Source organism: Ooceraea biroi, chromosome 12 (assembly GCF_003672135.1).
Source record: "Ooceraea biroi isolate clonal line C1 chromosome 12, Obir_v5.4, whole genome shotgun sequence".
NCBI lineage: Eukaryota > Metazoa > Arthropoda > Insecta > Hymenoptera > Formicidae > Ooceraea > Ooceraea biroi.
Window position 1 is genome coordinate 6,627,188 of NC_039517.1, and position 22,285 is coordinate 6,649,472.

General features: G+C 44.7%; 1 protein-coding gene across 2 annotated transcripts in view; it reads right to left on the reverse strand.

The window, feature by feature from the left end:
• Positions 1-22,285, reverse strand: part of LOC105284153 (multidrug resistance protein homolog 49) — a 56,689-nt gene that overhangs the window by 10,841 nt on the left and 23,563 nt on the right. The window contains exons 5-12 of one of the 2 annotated variants that reach the window (XM_011347458.3): positions 8,969-9,105; positions 6,956-7,025; positions 6,257-6,341; positions 5,137-5,330; positions 4,747-4,995; positions 3,086-3,499; positions 2,272-2,695; positions 1,084-1,287 (exon numbers count right to left, since the gene is read on the reverse strand). In XM_011347458.3, the coding sequence (XP_011345760.1) occupies positions 1,084-1,287; positions 2,272-2,695; positions 3,086-3,499; positions 4,747-4,995; positions 5,137-5,330; positions 6,257-6,341; positions 6,956-7,025; positions 8,969-9,083 (1,755 nt within the window). In that variant the 5' untranslated portion in view covers positions 9,084-9,105. The remainder of the gene's footprint in view (positions 1-1,083; positions 1,288-2,271; positions 2,696-3,085; positions 3,500-4,746; positions 4,996-5,136; positions 5,331-6,256; positions 6,342-6,955; positions 7,026-8,968; positions 9,106-22,285) is intronic. The other variant, XM_011347459.3, reaches the window with a different exon arrangement.

The following is a 22,285-nucleotide window of genomic DNA, read 5'->3' on the forward strand; positions in this document are numbered from 1 at the left end:
TTACGATCGGGGTCATTTATCGGATTTAATGCATAAAGCGTGACCGCCGGAAGTAATTCAAAAATATTATCAGCATCGATGACGCCGCGCGACGCGTCGATCAATTACGATGCTGATAAACTTACGGACAGATATGTCCGCGCGGGCCCCGTTTTTCCAACCGGGTGCAATGGGCGGATGGTTAAACCATAATTCGCGCGTGAATGTAAACGGGATAAACTCGCGTGCAAACGCGGCGACCGACACCACCACCAAGTGCATGCAACGGTACCTATCGCGAATATCGAATTCACCTACCGATAATCCGCTAATAAACGCCTAATCGTTGACACACGGGCGTAATCTCGGATAATGTTATTTACCCGCGCACGGTTCAACACGCGTGTTTTATCGTCTGTTTGCGCGCGCGCTACGCGGACTGCCAGGCACACCTGAGACTATTGTTAACACATCACTATGCACAGCCAATGACAACGATTGCATCCAGGCAGGGATTTATTCTCGTCACGGGGAAATCATTCTAGCTTTTTCCCCCTCTCTCTCTATCTATCTATCTATCTATCTATCTATCTGTGCATCACGTTGCATCTGTCGGTTTATCTCGTTACATCAAACTTGACATTTAATCACGCCCGCGGAAATTTCACTTACACTTACACGCGTCCGACAAAGTCAAATCGCGAAATCCCGTAATCTCTCACGGTAATTCCGTTTGCAGGACATTGTCATCTGTTGTTGCGAATTTGAGCGTCTGCGACGAAAAGCTCGAGTATTATTATTTCTAAATATCCAAAATTATTTCTAGCAGATATTACTCGTTTTGCAAATCTAAAATAATTGAAAGAAGCGCGCCTGGGACCGCGAGAAGACGCCTTTGAGGAAAAGAACGTACAATGTCTTCATCGGGTTTTCATCATCATTCAATCATGCGACACACCAACGTATCCGCCTCTCCGCGGCTTCCCGTTGGAACTGGCTGAATCAATCGAACTCGCGTCTAGCACGGGCAAAGGGGAACCATAATTCCGAGCGGCTAAAGGGCGCGACTGGAATACGAGAAAAGGGTAGCGGAGTGCCTCTCACCTCCGGCAGTTTGCTGATGAAATCGTGGGCGTTCGCTTCCTTGGTCGCTTTGATCATCTCGTCCTCGGTAATGCTGTCATTTCCGTAGCGGATGTTCTCCCGTATCGTTGTGTCAAAGAGCACGGGCTCCTGGCCGACCACGCCGATGTGCGAGCGTAGCCACTGAACGTTCAACGTCGACACGTCGACTCCGTCCAGAAGAACCTGCGAACAAAACCACGGAAACGCTTAAAAATCGCCTGTCACGATCGTTGGACACGATAACCGAGCTAACTCGAAACGAAAATTCAGAGGAATAGCCGAGCGGGTTAAAAACGCACGAGATGAATGACGGACACGAGAACCAAAGAAAATCGTAGAAAAGCGCATTATGTTACGTAATGTCTTAATATTACGCGGCAGCTAAAAAGTCTGTGAAAGTCGAACGCGCAAGCACGATGTATTTCGTCGTCGCGTTCGCCACCGCGATAAACTCAGAAGGCATGTAGAAGCCGTAAAATGTTTATTACGCAAACATACAGCGCGCCGCATTACTACCACCCCCGCAGCTACTCCGCCGTCGTAAAAATCGCGCTTGCATTTCCAGCGAAATTGCAATGACGGTCCGTATTTGTCGCACGCATTTGGTTTCGATCGAGCCGCAGCGATTGAACGATGTCGATCGTCCACTTCGCGAAAACGTTGCGGCAAGATTGTTGTGGCGCTTTTACATCCGTCACGAATTTTTCAGGCGACGCTCCAAGACGTTCGTCGATCCCATATAAAGGACGAAATACATAAAACACCGGGATAATAGCTGCGAAGCAATTACTTTCTGAGCAACGCCAAGTGAATTACACCGTCGCACGCACGGAGTCGTTTATTCAGCGTCGCCGTAATTTCGCGAGGAATAAAAACGTCGCTTGGGCAGTTATGGCGCTGTACGCGCAGTTGTTAACTTCTGTTTCTTACGTAACACATAAAATTTTGTCGATATTTTACACAATTCATAAAATTTTTAATAAATCCTCTAATTAAACGGGGGATATTAAATGCAATTTCACGGATATGATCCAAGATTGTCTCGTCTTCGAGTGAACGTGCTCCGTTTCGCGTTGCAGACGTACGCAAAAGTTTTAAACGAAAATTCCGACAGAATGAAGGATTCATCTGGCGAACAATAAAGCCGATCGACGAATCGCTACTTGCCTCTCCATTGATCGGATCGTACAGTCGCTGGATCAGTTGCAGGCAGGTCGATTTGCCGCATCCGGATCCGCCCACGAGCGCCACCGTCTCGCCGCGATTGATCTTCAGGTTCAACCCTTGCAGCACTTCGACGTCCTTCCTCGCCGGGTAACAGAACTTGACGTTCCTGAACTCGATCTCGCCATTGACGGATTTCAGCTTTTTGCCCTTCTTGCTCAAGCTGTCGATCGTTGGGACACGGTCGAGTACTTGGAAGATCGCGGCCGCCGATCCCTTCGCCACCGCGAACGCCTCGAAATGCGGTGAGGTCATACCCATGTTTTGCGCCCCGGATAAAACCCCGAAGAACACGATCACCAATACCGCCGGCGTGTACTCCTTGTACTCCTCCTGACGATCTCTCAGGATTAATTGCACGCCGTACCTGCATAGCACGGAAGGAACTTTGCTTTTTATCGGGATGCGACACGTCTGCCGGAGCTAACACGCTATTTTATTGAACAGTAAAAAAGGGAAAGACGTGCCGCTATTCCGAACGTAAGTGTCCAATTATTCCGCGGTTTTCACACTCGAAAGGCAGTGGCTTCGTCGAAAGAAGGACGATTCAGGCCGAAATGATTATCAGAGCGTAGAATTACATTTTTTATAATTTACTGATTTTTTTAGATTAGAAAATATTCAGGAAAACTCGAAGAGAACTACAATGAGAATTTATGTCACTTGCGATTTTATCTAAGATTTTTAAGAATGACTGCGAAGTAAAAGGGAAAAGGGTTTTAGAATAAATGCAATATAATGCGCGAGATGATCTTACCAAAATGCCAGGGCATAGCTGAGATAGATGATAAGCCACATCACTCCACCGCCCAATCCGGACCACATCCCTCTTCTAATCCCGGTTTTCTCCGCGGGTACGAGCTTTTCCGTGTATCTCTCTACCTCTTTCTGCTCACCGTTAAAGGCGACCACGGTTCTGATGGCGCCGAGGACTTCCTCGGCGATGCTGCCGGCCTGTCCGTAAGCCGCCAGCTCTAGAGCAGACAGGGAGCTCTGCACCTTGGCGACGATCGCCGTGGCAATTATTATAATCGGTGCGCAGCTTAGCACGACCAGAGTCAGCTGCCAGCCGTACACGAATGAGATGACGATCGAGCTGATGAAGGACATGATCAAATAGGTGAAGATCCCAAGCTTCTCCCCAATGCCTTCCTTCATCTTGTCCAAGTCCCTGTGGGCGAGATAATATCGGTTTTTCCTTGTTGTGTACGTTTTAATGTAATAATTATCGAACATTGTGAATCTCGTGATTCCCCGTGCGCCTTGCACCTTATCATCTTTTACACAGTCCGGAATGGATCATTGTCGATGACGAGATTCAATTTTAGCGCTACATGTATTGGAAATTTTGATTTTCTCATCGAGATCCGACTTTATCAGCGCTCGTCATTATCAACATTATCGGTATCTTATTGTTAGATTCTTTCTGATGCCACCTGCTGCCGATTAGGAATCTTCCTATAACACGCGCTATTATCGGACTCAGGGACAGTTAGCCATTGGAAAAAATGAAGGAATTTCCTTTCTCTTTGCTGCAAGATAATACATCACGGAATGTTTTCTGCCATTATCGTAGTCACAACAGTAGACATCCAGTCTACAGATAACAATAGATAACGCAATGAATTTTCTCTTATTATTAAACACTTTCCTCAGTTTCTTAGCACGATGTAGACGGATGCAAATTCGCGGCCGCATTAATGAGAATTGCGGGATATTTTGTGATGAAAAATAACTTGCTCATCCTTCGCGCGACGATATTAATAACTTAATACGAGTGCATGTTCGATCACACTGCGAGCAAGCGGAAGTGGAGACAGTGTGGGAGCAGGCTTTTCGAGTTTCGCAAACGCCCACCTGTTGATGAACACACCGGTTCTCGCCTCCTGAACTTTGCTCTCCGCTTCCCGTTACCGCGTTTACATCGACGGTGTCGAAAATCGAAGGTATAACGTCCTCCCTTTGAGGACGCACCGGCGCGTGAAAAGGTACAGGATATTATTCCTGCTAAAATCATTCCGCGAAAACGGGAGGAAGCTCCCGTTGAAATTGTTAATCTCGATTAAATTCTGACGTCTCGATGAAAGTGATATCCTCGCGAATCACGAAATATCGAATCGGCGTCTCTTGGACGTATCTCGCGAAGAATCGATCGTCGCTCGATCGAAAACTCTGATTTCATTCGCACACATTTGTCATCCCGATTTCTTGTCTAATGATCTAATATTGACGCCGATTAATATTCGCCAATGACTCGCTCCACTCGGACGTGCCGGAAGTTGCTTATCACGGTGGAATTTCGATCAAGTTAATAGTCATCGTCATCGTTATCTGTCCATCGCACCGTTCGGCTTCGCAAAGTACAATTAGTGATATGGCGCATCTGCGCCGAAAGATAATAAAGAGCCAGGGACTCACTCGGTAATTCTGCTGGCGAAGTTGGTCGACGTGTTCGTGTCATACCACGCCATATCCTGCCTCAAGACGGCTTTCAGGAACATCTTGCGCACCCGGCTGATTTGTCTCGAGGCGGAGATATTGAGGAAGTCGATTGCCAGCGTAGAAAGGATAAACTGGATCAGCGCTACTGTTGTCGCAGCAATGCTAAAAGACACCGCGTCGTCATAAAGAGCGTCCATCCTCTCCTCGCGGGTTGCGTTATCGTATCTAAAATAACGAAGCAACATCTTTATTCCAAAAGATTGATCCTGGGATGTATTTTTTCTTGCCGTTGCGCCGGAGGAAAGTACTTCGTATTCGTCGAAAGAATTTTCTTCAGTAGTAGTCGAGAGATGAAGTGACACTTACAAAACTTTCCCGCCTCCGAAATATTTCAGTATATTGGTTGGATTGCTCGTGTGATTTTCCATGTTACGATCCACCAGGAGCGCACTAAACTCGCCGTATAGTATTGTACCAAGTGGTATACAAAATCCTACTAATGAGCCCAATATTAGGCCAAAAAAGATCAGCATCAGCTCGAGCGACGTCGCGAATCGGAACTGAAAAGGTTGTAACAATAATTATTGATTTTCAGTTGGAAAGACGAAAATATTTACGAGGAAATTATATGGACGCATATCCACAAGGATGCAAATAAGAATGTAATTAGTCACATTACAGCGAATATGTCGAAAAGTTTCATGAACACGTTTTCCAGTGATTCAGCACGGCGAACGTGCGGCGTTTTTCAATGATTCAGCATCGCGAATTCACGCTTTCCAAAAGATTTAACTTGCAAAATTAATACCGACTAACCATGATTAACGAGCGAGCGTGCGCGTTTGCATGCTCTGTCTGCGTGTAAAAACAATCACATCAATTGACTGAAAAACGCATTCAAATCTACGATATCATGAGAAATATCTGCGCTTAATTCCCCGGGGCGAAGAGTTTCACGCTCTATTAAAATATAATGCAGAAAATTATACAAATGTATCCCGCAATGAGTCATTAACTGCCGTTTATCATAAAGAACGTGTCGTTAATCACCGTCACTTATTCAGGGACGTTCCGTAGTTGGCGCGATTGAGAGGAAAGATTTTCCAACGTTCTTAATGGTTTTCCTCGGCGGTTCACTTCACTCCGAAATGTACGTTCCATTTCGTGTAAACGTCGCGGGAAAAAAAGCCCTCCACGAAGTATCTTAAATTTCCCGTTTATTTTATTTTATTCTTTATTTGCTTTACCGGTCCCTTTCGAGTTTTTATCCTTGACGGAAATGCGCTAACGATTATAAACGATCGAGGTCCGGAAGGGCGCTATACTTTGTCGAAATATCGGATCTATAGACAGAATTAAAAGCCGAGGTTCAGCACCCTCGTATATCCCCGGCTTTTTAAATATACTAGTATCCGCCGCGGGAAAACGTCACCCTCGAAATTCGCACCGGGAACGCGCTCATAAATTATTCGCGGGAAAAACTCACGAGTTTGTAGTAAGGCACGGGCAATAGCGTCTGCGAGGCTGGTTTCTCTTCCTTCTCCTCTTTCTTTTCCGGTGGCACGAATTCCCTGTGGACACAAAGTGCAAATTGATTATTAATCGAAATCCTTACGATCAAACTCCTCCAAGGACGATCTCGACAAACCGATACCTCCTTTCGCAGTGTACGTGATTTAAATAGCAAAATCCCTAAATCCTAGGAGATACTCTCTTCTCGAGAATGCAGTACGTTTATCAATTTATAAAAATTTATCAAAAAAGAAAAAAATCCGCGGACATGAATTGTCGCTTCTGCGAGAGAATATCCGCTTCGAGAATTTTCAAGGAGCATCAGGCATCCAAAGAGTTAAAGGCCGCTACGCTGGAGGATACTTTGCGGCATCCAAAATTGCGAGTGCAGCTGGAGGAAAAAAGGACAGAGGACGTTAAAGCATGGTTTTATGGAGCGGTAAAGCGAAGGTGAGAAATCTTGATGCCGGCAGCATCCTCGTAAAAGCATGCGTTTGCGTCGTACAAAACCGTATACGGTCTGTAAAAGCTTTATGCGTGTCTCCTACGACAGTATCGAGACGTTAATAAGTCGACGAGTCTCGTCGCACGACGATCCATTATCCGGTCTCTACGTCTCGCACTTATTTCTCGACAGACATTCTGTCACAATCTGTAACAAGCTCATTCGTACATTGCTTTGCTATTTTCCTGCAGCATGTATTCGGCTTCATGTTTATCCTTCTCCCTGTCTCGTTGTGTGTCTGAAATTAAATGTACAAGGTATCGTACACACAAAATTTGCAACTGTCACATGCAAGGAGTCGCGTCATAACTCGCGAAGCTATTGCGGTAATTCTACGCGGATTTTCAGCTGGTCTAATCTCATCGCCAAGATTTTATCTTTAACTTGTCCAATTTATTCGTAAGACCCATAATGAGATTAACGCATCTACGAGACACGTTTTGCTCCGAAATAGCATACAATATAATGCTCGGATTATATTATACTTTCCACTAGAAAATGTTGAAGCCGTCTCGACACGTGCAGCTTTCGTCTATCTTGATCGCGTTTGACGTACACGAGATTGTTATTAATGGCGGCGGATGCTGTCGTCCCGAGGAAATTACTCGACAAATAGCGCAGCAGGGTCTCCGCCAGGAATCGTAAATCGAACGAAGGGGACCTTCGTAAATCGACAATTTAAAGATCAACGAGAACGCGGGCGAGCTTCCGGCTAACTCGGCGGGAGCGCAAAAACTACGGGATCTACGCGAAGTTTCGACGTCGCCGTCGTCGTCGCAAAGCCCAGGAACCCGAAGAGTAGTCCTGGATGAGAGACTTTGGCGAAAGTCGGCCGGCATCTCTCCGTGGGGGCTCCATTAGCGACGTAATTGCTGTTAGAAACTCCCCCGACAAATCTACGATCGGCGCGGAATATAGGAAGCTTTGCCACCTGAAGTAATAGCAGTGCCGTAGCCAGAGGCATGCTCCAAGACGATAAGTAGTTAAACGTGTTCTCGCGCAAAATGCTCGCGGAGAACGGCTGGCGCGTTCAAGCACGAAACCGCGAAAAATCGCGATTACATTACGTCGCACCGGGAGATTCACTGGAGGGCAGATCCTTACGCCGGAAATTGCGAAACGTACTCTGCTTGTCAAACCGCCGTCGCTTTCAAAAAGATATACGTCATCTCAAAATCACATTTTATCGGGTTAACGAATAACGAATAACCAGTAATGAATAATGCAACGACGGTATTTATAATGAAAAAGCTCTGCTAGCTAATTCGGGGATACGCTACGGCACTGCACTACGGTAGCCCCTATACTTTACAGAAACGTCGTCCTGTGCAACCGATCGCCTCTCAGGGAAACTTTCCCAGTCGCGACTCTCGAGGAAGCACTAAAACGAATGCCAATCCTCACTCGGAATTTCAAGTGAGACATTTAGTACCCCTTAATACATTTTCCTCGCAAGCTGCAGGTTAATTGAATAATTCGTAGCCGACTTTTATCGCGGAACTCAAATGAGATTCGCGGAAGCCGTGTGTTCACTGGATGCATTAGTGTCGCCGGAAAGTGGCTAATAAAATAGTTAATATCAATGAAAACTTTTGCTCGTTTGCTTATCTTGAATGGATGTGCGGTTCCCTACTCGCGTACCGCTTTTATCTGCGAGGGAAGATGCCGTAGGTACCGAAAGTAAATTCAATAATGCTCGACTTGTCGATACGGCTGCATACATGATGGAAAGTACAATAATTCACACACAGTACATTTCTTCGATATATTTCCGATATATTATTCGGAACGATCTAATTAACCATATTCAGTGATATCATGCGCGAATAATAATCGAGAGGACACTATTTGCGATTAAAGATGGATAGATGACGATAATTAAAGTGCTCTGTATCTACGCTAATGGACAATCATGATAGTTGAAATTGAAAAGTGGAAGCATTCGTGAGAGTTATAAAACAGACGTCATCACGGATTAATCACTCGGGCTACTTGAGAACTCCGATGTAATTAAGTCGCGTATCGCGTAACACGCAACGAGACATCTCTGTTTGGATGGCAATTCCACGATTAATCAACCGCAGCTCAATTTCACATCGAAAAACACGGGGAAATTCGCTTATGAAGCTAACTCCGAAAGCAAGCAAACACGATCACACCGATCGCGCTGTAGATACTTACATCTCGAGAGGATTTTTCCCTGGCGGAGGGAATGATTGGAGTTTGGCATCTCCATTTGTATATCCTGCGACCCCTCGCGAGGACTCGTGGACCACGGGTAAATTCGCTGCGTCATCGCGCATTCTTAATTAACGACTCTGCAATCATACAAAAAGCAAATTAATTAAACAAGAGTCGAATTTTCGGTCGGTTAATTGATTTCGTCACTCCCTCTTTCCATACATTTACGTTTTACGTTTTATTTCATCGAATTGCTTTTACATCGCAATTTCGCGATCTCCCGACACTTTGCAAGCGTCATAGGACATTAGGCATGCGCTCGAGACATCCTCCTTATCGCGGTGCATCATATCAGGCTTGGAAATGAACAGTTCTACCGAATAAAACGCGCGTCGCGTGCAGTTAGCCACACGGCGCAAATAGCGCCCCTATTTACCCTCGCCATTATCTACTGTATCATATGTTTGCACGCGGAAATACCAATCTAAACAATGATTAGACACCGCGCCGGCCGCGTTAATTAATCGATCGGCTGCTACGAGCTGCATTAATATCAATAACAATTCAACAGCGACGAATTCACGTTGATTCCGCGAATTCTACCCCGTTAATGATATCTTGTTTCGCTTCACGTCGGCCCTTCATGCTGGTTGCTCACAAAGAGAAACGTCGACTCGCTTTCCCGATACGTCGGAAATAAAATGAAACTTTATTCGACCGACGGATCGACTTTTCCGATATGCAAATGTGATATCGGGTTTCATGCCGTTAAGAGGAGACGGACGGCCGCCGGCGGCGATGAGAAGGGAAAAAAGATCGACCGAGTGCGACATTAAAGCTCACCCAGTCCACCACGAGGACGCTTTTAAGAACGCGTTCTGAAAAGCGCGGACGCGAACAAGACTTCGTTAGGCCCAGTGAAAAAGTGCTGACGAGGGGCGTTTCACCCGGCCCTTCGATCGACGTTGCGGCGAGCCGCACGTCCGATTGTCCAAAGAGTGCGCGAAGGTGCGCGATTGCAGGCCTTCCTGCCTTTTGATATCGGTTGATCGCGCTTAACATTGCGCTGAAAGGATGTACTTTGAATAAAATGAATGATATGAGTGATTTCCATCCACCAGTGGTTCGATCTCGTTACTCTTCAGACGTATCATGTACCTATCAGCAATGTCTACCCTGTCCTGCGGATTAATTCCGCTTTTGTGCAAACTATCATATAGGATTTTATAGAATTAATGTAATTATTCATGCTTTTTCACATAACTTTCATCATCGTCAGTTATTTCCATTTCGAATTAATTCGAGATGCCTCCTTATCGCCTTGGCAAGTTCATAAAACTCCGAATATCTCTCCGAATAGATATATTATAATCTGAAGCACCTTCGCCTCGCGTTCTGGACACAATACTCATTGCTGAAACTCCATTAGTATCGTGTCATATTAGTATCATTATCGATCACGTCCGCCCCTTTCGTACGATGCAACACGGATGACTTATCCACCGCTGCTAGAAAATGAATCGTTCGTGCTAAAGGTAGAGCTCTGTCTCCTTCGTTAACATTAACGAAGCCACCTCTGTCTTGCCCCGATATCGAAACGGCGAGGATGTTTAAGCGCTCGCGATGGGCAGAATATAGCGACGTCAGTTTCAGATTATCCTATTTCACGGCACGATTTCCCGATTTCATTTGTCTCCAATAAGACGTGCTTTTTCCCGCCGCGCCGCCGAGCCCGACTCGCGAACGAGTTTATAAAATTTGCCCCTCGTTCTCGGTTGATCTGACACGACCGACTTATTGGCTTCCGCGCGATAAATTGTCTCTCTCGTGCAATCCTCCCTTCGTTCCCACCCTCTGCTGCCCGCCCCGAGATCACTGCAACTGCTTTCGGAAAGCTCAAGATACGAAATCAATCCCGAGTGTCTCGAGACTCGGCGCAAGACACATATCTCGTAACACACATTCGCACGTGAATACCTATCTCTCCTGAAACTAAAACGAATGTTTCCATTCGGACGGCAGAAAAATTGCCGTAAATTGCAGTTCGCCCGCGCGATCGTTCGCGATGTTTACAAGTGCAGCTTTGGAGGCAACCGCGCGATTCCAGCCTTCCCGGTTCCTCCCGGGGCTCGTAAATCATCGATGCGATCAAACCGGAAGCCGGGGCGGAGGTGGCCGTCACCGGGATACCGAGACGTATTTGCCGCGTTTCGTCGGTCCGTGATATGGCGATATGTACACATAATACGGCCCATTAATGTCGGATGGAGAAACGTTATTATTGCCGGGGGAGAAGAATGAACCCCTCGAGGAGATTCGCGAATAAAGTCGAGTCGCGCCAGAATAAAGAAGTTTGCGCGCGAGCCCCTAAGATTCTTATAACGCCGCTTGACTTTGCCAATATAACGCGTAACATCGTTAGAACGAGCAAGAATGACCAGGCAGAGTGGAGACTCTGACAAACACGGGGATGCAACCCGCTTTCATTCCTGAGCGTGGCGCGCGCGCGCTCCGCGTCGCCTTCGTCTCTGAAAAATCGCAGCTAATTGAAAAAATTGCGAAAGTTGCGGAAACTTTGGCCCGGTAGTCGTCGCCTGCGCGGTGCCCATCTTTCGCGCTCACGGAACTCCATTAAGCCCGGAAACTAATTTCCCAACCGACCTCCAGCGGCGGGCCGGCCTCGTAATCCCGCGCGGTCCGCAGCTCTCGAGACACGTGTCCGGGGAATCGGCGATTTATTATTTTGCGGCTCGCGAGAATCGTCCGGATTAATTCCTGACGGTGACAAAAATTAGCCTCTCTCCGAAGACGGAGAAAGGAATAAGAAATAAATGAAGACCGATAGCACACGGCAGAGCTCCGGGAATAATTATTAACACTTAATTTGATTATGGTAAAAACGATACACTCCTGTGTTCTTTTTTCGGAGACCGAATAACACGTCGACGAACGGACCAAATCTGGAGATTGCAAATCAACGTATCAGATTTTTAATTTGTAACTGTTTTCAATTTTTTACCAGATGCTAATTTAGCAGTCAGTTTGCTAACCTGAGCATGTTATCGCCCCAGATTGCAAGATATTATATTCGTTATTGGTACTTTTCGTACGCATACTCGATATTGAAGAGGTTTCGGATATTGAAGCGCGAATTTGTATCTCGTTGCGTAAAGATAAAAGTCCATTTTTGCCGTTCGCGCGCTTCTGCCGGTCTTAACGTAATTAACACGACGTTCCGTGAATACCATCAGACCTCGCGATGCTTTGTGGGTCTTGGGGTTTGTTAACTTCGGCAAATTAATTTCCATCGTACTTTCAAACCGACCGACCGCAATTCTTGCGGTTCGCCCGCGCTGACATGAATGCGCGCGCGGGTTGCGAAGTGCGCCACGCTCGTAATGCAGCGATTCACGAGCGCGATCCGCATCCGTTTCGCCGGTCAATGACCCTTTTCCCAAGTGGAAAATGATGCCATGGCAGCGGAAAATACGAGCAGTGGAAGCGCGAGGCCGCGAAAGAAACCGCGACACGGGTTATTCGGTCCATGCGCGTTTTCCGCGCTTCTCTTCCGGCAAAGAGCAAATTAAAGCCAACAAGTCACGTCGCGCAAAGTATTGTCATGATACCTCGTGCAGAATGCAAACGTGCGAACTGTATAATACAATGCAATGAAGCTACACGAGCGTTTCCTGGCGAAGACGATCCTCATTTATTCCGCGCGGAATCTTTAACGAATATCAGATTAATTGCTCTCCGAAATCTTGTAAAGTTCCATTTGTTATGGTTTCCACAATAATGGTCCGATGTTTCAACAATATTATATTTGAAAAAAATAAAATCATCAGGATCGAATAATAGGCTCCCTTATGTGCGCTGAATTGCTGAGAATGTTATCATACGCTAATCTGTTTATTCTCCGAGTAATAACAATATCTATTGGTAGATAGCAGCGATCGATTAACTGAGATAAGATTAGACTCGATTTGCCTCCGTTGTAACGCAATAAAACTTGACTATGAGTCGAAGCAGCCTGACGTTATCGTCCGAGCAACCGTTTCACGTTCAGTTTCTATTGGCGAGACGGGCAGATTGTAACGCCTACAAATAATACGCTGATAAGGATGAACACCAACAAATAATTTTCGTAAAAGCCTAACGGCGGGCCACCGCAGCCGATAACATGACTTTTGGAGTTTCCTGATGTTGTGTCGCTGCAGATGCAACGATACTGCAATCCACGAAGGTCCAAGGAAGATCGATGACTGTGCGATACATCATGTCGAAGATTAATTCAGGATTTGATATCCTCCAAACAGACGCAAACTCTTGCCAGTGAAAAGAGACGAGCCACTCCCGCGTGAGCAAACTTCGTTAACTAATGTCAAAACGTGGCGGAAAGTTGCGACTTCCTTGCACAAGACGGCCGGAAGGTAGAAATGATACGTGGAGGAATCGATTCAGCAGATGACGCGACAGGCCCTCTCCCTTCCGCCTCCAGTTCTCCTCCTGAGGCATGAAATTGCCTGGGTCGTTAAATATACAGCAGGATATGATTAATATTCTAACTCAATTTGCTAATTTAATTCCTTAACTGTGTAAACAGAAGATTAATTAGATTTACGCGTCCAAAGAATCAACCGCTCAATTTCACCCGGTTAATCTTCCATGAGGGTAGTTGTTTGAAGTGATGGTGGCCTCGGCGGACTCCCCGCCGGTGAAATTTTCGAGATATTTTGCTACCCTCTTTCAAGTCCTCCACGAGTGCGCCACGGCGCCGGACATGTCGCAAACTTTAGCGTTTCAGAATAATGAGATAAAACGGGACTGAGAAATTTGGTTTGTGCCGGCAGCGTTCTTGTTCGCGGATCTAATCGATTCGTGGTCACTGTGGGACCATTTCGCAGAATCATCCCTGCTAAGGCGAGGTTTTATCCAGCGGGATTCGCGGGGTATCTCGTGTAACCTGCGAAAGGAACAACCGACTTTACCCCAGGAGACATCGCGCCTCGGAAATACGATGGAGAGAAAAGTCGCGGAACGAGTTCTCTCAGTAGTTCTAACGCGTACGGGTCAGCCATCGGGAAGGAGAGAAGAAACAAGGAAAGAATGCGGAGGCGGTGTGGTAAATTCTGCGAAAATCGATGAGAATAGAGAGACATTCGGGAGGCAACGTCTCCATCTGTCCTATCAGTTCACGATTTTAGCGTGTTCTTTATAAAACAGATGGAACACGAGCACTCAACTGGTAGATGCAGGGTAAATATGTGCTTTGGAATTTGCATAAAAGTTTCTTTATACATTCTATAAAATCCATTCTCTGCATGAATTGATAAAAACGGAAATGGTATTATAATTGTCAAGTTTAACGAATTATGACAGGTAAATCGATCAAAAAACGTGAGGAATTAATGGAAGCGAAATAAGAAGGAGATTTATCTCTGATTGTATCCAGAAAAGAGGATTTTATACATTGTTCCTGATTATTGCGCGAGATTCTTAACAACGGGCTGAACATCGAAATTAAATTCGCGTCGCTTAACGAAGAGGATTAGAGCGTGCAGTGTCTCGTCAGTAACAAAGCTCAAAATCCTCGACCCGGCACTCGCAACTAAGTATCCTCGACTTGTTTCGACCGTCCAATCCCGTTACCTGAGTTTCCAGTTTAATACTGTTACACAAGAATCAACGCGAAACAGACGTGTCCGCAGGAATCTTCCTCGTTTCACACTATTAGTCTGAACGTTATCTTTGCAGAGTATCTAACACCGTTTCCTCACAGAGTTTCCTCGAGTAATCTCGGAGAAACGGTCACGTCCCGGGAAGAATCATGCGTATTGTAATATAGAAATGTTCCCAGATTAAGCCAAGGCTGACACGACCGCGCACATACAAGAGAATACACTGTATTTCATGGCAACAATAACGGTTTATGGAATAAAGCTATGTGCAGTGCATTACAAGCTGCTCGATTTGAATTTGCACGCGTCTTTTATGAACTCAAAGAATGGAATATTGAGTGTATACCATATAGTACGTTGTTGATAGGAAATTGCAATGCAATTACGGACTTATCTTAATGAGCACCAACTAATACGCATCTAACGCAGATAGGCGCAGTGAGTATATTTTTATAATGATGGCGATCGAACGTTTTAAAATGTTTGATTGTTGCAATACTGTGAAAAATTTAAGCGATTACAAAATTCAGGCTGATTGATGGAATCAAACATAAGACACAAAGCTGCACTCGATTGTGGGCGAAGTGCTGTGACTGGTTCGACAATTTCTTACGTTTTGCTATCTCCACAAGTTTTATCCGCTTATCGCAGGAAAACATTAAGTGCTTGATTGTTACTATTACGCTTTTCTGAAATTTCTTATTGTCATGCAGTTCGAAAATGACTCATGAATTGTAGTTGCCAATTGTATTTTGCAAAAACGTATTTCTATATACAACTCGCTCTGCTATTACGGTTACAATGAATAACGAAAAAAATGTAAAGCAACAAAGGTATAAAAGAAATTCCTAAAGAATAAATTAAACTTTTCTTTCATAAAAATTTAAAGAATTTCCACAATGACACTAGAGAAAGAGAGAGAGAGAGAGAGAGAGAGAGAGAGCGTTCAATGCGTTGAATATGTGCTTATTTGTAGCCTCGTGCTTTTGGCGATTAATCCGCTTGATCAGTATCTTAATTAGCGCAATTTTGTACAGTTGTGTTACCGGACGAGAGATACGATTAACAAGATTACGATCGTGATTCACTGATATTAATTGAAATGTTTATATAACAGAGGAAATCAATCATGCAAAGTGATCTGCGTATTTGTTTAACAGAATTGTAGTCCGATTGATAAATATGTAAAATGTGTTTTTGCTTCTTTATTGCTTCAATTGATTTATCTCTTTTGCTTGATACTTCTCAAGGCTTCCTATAAACTTCAATTATTCAATAATCCAGAATTCCACATGACTTTTGTTATAACACAACTTGCAAAAAGAACAAAATGACAATACAGACAATACTGATCTGTTGAGTCACAACAATAAAACACTGTTGACACAACAGAAAAGATAATGACAATTCCAGAGAGACACTATCAGTTTTCTGAAAGTCATTCTATGTTGATTCCATGCGTTATCTGTCTTTATCGAAATTTTACGACGGAGCCGTAACCGAAAGCGGCCACAATCTTGGAATGCGCATATTGATGCAACCGTGATTAATTAACAAGGAGAAACGAAAGTTATAACAAGAAAAAAAGGAAAACTAAAATCGCCGGGTTAATGACACGATGTTCACCGAGAGCGTTTCGCAACGGTAAATAATTGATCCAGATTATGGACGTGGACCGGGAATTTTTGTTGCACGACTGCCGCCGAATGGAGAAATTTATTTATTGATTTGCGAAATCGCGCTCGCTCTCGATAACTCGCGGGTTCGAACGCAACGTAACGTTATCTGCGTCTCGGTAATATTTCACAATCAAGCCGGGATCGATGATCTTGCTGTTTTTACCGGCCGCAAATATTTGACGTGCCGTTATCAATGCACTCTTGAAATACGCGATACACGCGATACACGGAAATCGCGTGGCATGAATTTCTCTTTCACAACGTACATCGATGTTGATTTCAATTGAGGATTGATGCGCGCGTTACATACAACGTGGTATGCTCCGTAGATAAAGATTAAAGCGAGAAGTATAGAATGCATTATTTATTAGCTGTCTATCTCTTGTTTCATGCTTATTACACGGCTCGATTTGCCTCCACCAAGGGAAGCAGGGGAAAAGAGTGCTGTGTGTCAAGGGAATTCAATTGAAAATTTCGTCGAAAAACTTGGCAGTGGACGGTTAAAGGAGCATCAATTTTTCCATCCGAAGAAGCGACACGGTAAAAATAGATCGATTCGGGTCGGCTGGCAATAGAGCCGCGGTTTATTGCGCGACGAGAAGAGGAGAAAAATGCTCTCCGGGCGCACGAACGGCTGATCACGAAAGTTCATGATTTACCGAGAGCATCGGATACATCGGCGGGTAATGGTAAACAATCTTAATAATAGTGTGGATCGATTGCATAGCGCGAATTTGCGAATAGCGAGGACTCGGTCCTCAATCAGCGGTAATGCGGCTCTTGACTTTATGAAGCGATGCTGGGAGTCGAACATAATTTATATGCCGCGCGCACGATGCAGCGCATGCAACGCGAGGGATATCAAAGGTAACCGATTTAACGTGACTGCGTAGATTACACAGCCCGTAAGTGGACATTGGTCTTTGATGCCGTTCTCGATTTCCTATTTCATCTGTCCTGTTACACGTCGACAGTTATAAAATCAAAATGTCCTTGATGTGACTTTACCCACTCCACCTAGGAAAAAACTAACTTCATCATATGATGTTATTTTCGATACCAAATATTTGCTGGAAAACAAAAATTTCATACTTCATCTAGTTTTAAAAATATAAGCTTGTAACACCTTTAGTAATACACCCTAGCTGTATATTACTTATCTTATGCGAGATATTTAGCAAAAATAATAAGACCAGCTGAAATTTTGAGCCATCTGTTTACGATACAGGGTAGCACCGTAGTAATTACTGAAGATATTGATAAAGACTGATAAAAAATTAATTTGTTGATCACATTCGATAAAAATTATGATTTTTGTATAAAAATTCTTTCTAGAATCTTGTTTGTATAATTATAACTATATTTGTATTGAGAGAAGTAAATAAATTTCTATTTTACTGCAAAAATAAAAGGAAAAAATTGATTTTTATTTTTTTTCATGATGTTGCACCAACTTGAAAAAATTGAAAAAATTTGAGAACAATTTCATAAAAGAGAAGAGTTTTCTGTGAAAGTTTAGTGATTGTACCTCGAAGAGAACACTTCGGAAAAGTTACTTTTAATTTTATTATTTTTTTTGTAAATGGAGTTTTAAATCGGGAACTATGAAAAAAGTTTTTTTTATGTCTTATATTAATAAGTCTTTAAAAAAAAATCGACAGAAGTCCATCTATAATATCTATGGAAGAAAAAAATAAAAACTGAAAATCGCATTTTTTTCAATAACTCGAGAAATAATACAATTAAAGGACTGAAATTTTGAGAAAATGTTTTTGTTATAATGACAAAATAACAGTCCAAGTGTCGTTCCAAAACTCGCCGGGGGCACTTTTAGTATGCTTATCCGGCTATGGCCTTTGATGCTCCGTCGAATTACGATCGGTCTAAGCACCGAGAAAAGAAAGGAAAAGAATTATGCAACAATATGCATTTCGAGTTTCGAAAGTAGATGCAGATGATCGTACAAACTGATCGAGACAATTAAACTCACGACTACGACAGATAAAAGACATCACACGTATCGCGAAGTGGAGGAGGATTCGCCACCCTTCTTCGCCCCGAAATTACAAATTAGCGATTCCAGTCGCGTGAATCAATCCAACGGAAACATCGTGATTACCTCGATACAGGCATCGGTGATAACCACGAGATCCGCGGGATCCAAATTCGATCATATGCCAACCTAAGCGACCCTTCGGTGATCCATTCAGTACCTTTGAACGGACGAACGGACGTGCGAGCGAACGCGTTCATTCGAAAAAGGCATCCCGCGTTCTCGTTCATAAGCGCCACGGTATTTCCTATCCGGATCCCAGCTTCCGCAGGTAGATTTCGAAAATATTTCGACCGATCGCTGATCGGAGCCGGGCTATTCGGTCCAATCTAATCAACGCCGAGTGTCCACGGCATTTTGTCCACGCAGCAGCTGGAGCTGCTGAGCGAATTCACAGAGAGAACTCACCTCCTCTTCTCTACCGCGAGCAATCGATATCCGTAATTTATTTGAAGAAACGTGCTTGACGATGGGTTTCGCCTGGGCTCCGTCATAAGCGTCCCTCCAGCGATCACCACTACCACACGCCGGTCACCACACTTTGCGCCCTACGAGGAACCTCCGGTGGCGAACGTCCGGTCCTTCGTCCCTATCGTCACGTCCTCCTCAAGGGACACACGTGTCTGCACTCGAGCAGGATTAAGGGAAGACACACGTGAATCGCCGCGATGCTCCGATGAGATACGTGCACTGGTTTCCCTAAGGAGAACGCCCTTACGATGCGATGCGATACGAGAGTGCGCGAGGAGGAACGTCGCGTTGCGACGCGGCGCGTCCGATTAGTAGGCACGAATTATCAAGAGTTCCGTATGGAGACGCGTGTCTTTTATAGCCGCGGGAGACCGGCGTAGATAAGACAGTGCCGCGGCATTCATACAGGTGCGATCGCTTTAGATGGGGCAAGATTTCCTCACCACACGATGATCGACTTTACGGCTAAGCGTGCGTCACGTGCGACGAAAGATTCGTGCAACACCGTAATTCGCGGTTTCTGCGGCGAATAATCGAAGCTGATCAAAGCCGCGTAGTTTGAAAGGAGACGTATGCGTGTGTACTTTATCAATGAACGCGAGAAAATGAAGAGATCTTTAGGAAAATACGCCATGAGGATATCCTTGTTCGTGGGATGAATTGAGTAGCAAGATGTTACTCAATTGTTTTCGCGTGATTTGCTCGCGGAGTTGAATAATTTCGTGATCTGCTGCGAGTTCCAATTCACTAATGTCTAGAGATCTCTCGGTTGTACATGAGTGATTCTTGTATAATAAATACGCGCGACGCGACACAGTGTTTCGCTATCTACAATCTCGACAATACGATTTATTGCGACATTAGGGGTAATCGCGGAGGATTCATGTCTACTCTCTTAAAAGATCAAGTTCTGCATATTTATCGAGCAGTAGAATTTAATTGCGCGTGTAATGTGTAGGACAAAAATGTCCGATTTTATCATTTATAGGCCGAGCCGTCTCGACGGTGCCATCAGCATGCGAGTTGATATCTTTAAGCGAGCGATGGTTTATTTAGCGGCGCTCCTGTGATCAAATGACGATATGGTCACAGGGTGGTCCATCGTGGCGATGATTCTTTGTTTGCAAGCGTATAAAAGCGACGTGTTCGAACGGACACTCACTCGTGAATCACTCGTGAGCCACTCGTGGTAAGATACCCGTGGAGTCGCCCTTGTGCAATGCACTTATCGCGAGTCATCCCGATACCTTTGTTTAGATCCTGATACCTTTGTTAAGATTATTCTCCAATAAAGCGTTTCTATCTACGTACGTGTTCCTTCAATCTTCTACAACTAATCAGAAGTGAGATAGGAGAGAAGAATCTCTCCCCTTATTATCTCTTACAAATGCGTTGATTATGGCAGGAATGCAGCGATAATTAACAACGAAAGCAACGCACGATCTTGCCTCATATCTCAAGCGGAAAATTTCCCTGAATGCTGAAATTGTCGATCGCATGTGGGGAACTTTGCACGATAGAATTAACCATGACTTCCGCTTAATCTGTCTTTTCCTCGTGCGATTTCGTCATGGAAAAATGCCGGGCAGCGTGAGAACCATTTTTACAATGAAGTGACAGAAGGAAAATATCGCCAAGTCTCCGCACGTACATGCGGACGAGTAGTCTGCCCTTGCAGCTGCAATTAAATATTGCCGAAAGCTTTTGAACTAGCCGGGAGAACATCCGGCTAGCAATGAAATTAACTGATGAATTTGTCGCGTATTTACCAAATTAAATCCCTCGAGTAATTTCTGAAAAGGCCGAATGGTCCGGTAATCGAATAAGTTTCCCCGTTCCCCTCCTGGCATTACATTAATTTAATCACGTCCGTTACCTTCGAGAGGCACGGACTGTTTGCGAACGTTCGTTTTCTCTCTTTGCGCGTCGTGTAAATTACAGGGAGTACGAGAATTTCGCGAGAGAACGTCGCAAAAGAATTCAAGGGAAAAGAGCAATACGAGTTCTTTAAAGGAGAACGTTCACCGAATTGAATACGACATTTGCGATATCACGGTTTAAAGCACTCATTTTGCAAACATGATACCGTTATTTGATCTCGAGTATAATATCAACATTAATCGCATTTCTCTTCATAACGGCTCGCTTGCGAAAAAATAATACCACCGTCCAATTCCACTTTCCATCGATGATTTGTAACAACATAAAAGATTCATCGCATAACAGCATAAAAAATTCATCGCATATGCGAGATCATAAAAAAATATCTCAAATTTTAAATCTATTTATGTTCCACATGAATCTTGAAACAGCAAATGCTATCGTTTCTCATAATTATCAGTTTTCCATTAATTCTCTAGAATTCTCTGAAGAGCTCTCTCCAATTACTTCGAAGAGACTCGAATTACGAGAAATACATATTATAAACAATCTCACCGACCAGACAAACAATTAGATCGAAGCAGTAATAATGAGTCATCGATCGTTGTGCGTGTATAACGTATTGTCGACTTTTCATCGACGCGCTTGCTCGTCGCACATTTTTATTGCAGAATTACTCGCAATTAATACACGTGTTGCAACATACGATAATCGTTTCGTGTTTGTGTCTGCACTCACAGTCTCACAGATTTTCCCTTGCCAGCTGATGTGCACTTGACCTCGAAATTCGCGGAGCGCAAAGCCAAAAAATAACCGAATCAGAAACCAAATAAATTTTCACTTCGGAAGCGGCGAGAAAAGCTTCCCTAACGAGAATACCGACTCGAACTCGATCGAGCTGACTTTGCGGCAACATCTATCAGCGATGCCCACTCCGAGGATGATCATGAAGCGGCGTCGGGCCACACGATGTTTCCGGTCGACGATTTTCTCGCGTACCGCGATCTTCTGCGACCCACGAACGACGCCGCGACGCCCGGACGTCGGCAACGCTTACGCAATGATGACGATGACGACGTCTCGGTCCCTTCTATATCGTGATCGTGAGACCATCGTCTACGTCATCCGTCCACGTAGAGCCGAACCGAAACGATTCAGCGTTGAACCGGTCGTAACCAGTACAGCCTGAAGGTCGAGGTTTCGGCGTCGGCGTCGCGACGTCGCATCGGTCGTCCTCAATCCGCGTCGATGTTGCGGCGGAATCAGATGAGGTACGGCGACGAGGTACACTCTGGATACAGCTGTTTCGTCAATCAGCCTTCAATTTTCGGAATCACGACGATCGCTGATGAGATAAGCGCCGCGTCAAGACCCGTTCGAGTTTCAGACAGACGGATAGAGCGATGACGGTGTCGCGTTCGTTGGACGCAAAACGGAAGCATTGATTATTCCCGCGATATGCTGTGTACGACGTAGCGACAGAGACAGAGGGAGAGAGGGAGAGAGAGGCCTCAGCAGCAACAGCTGCAACTGCACACAAGACGCACACGACCGG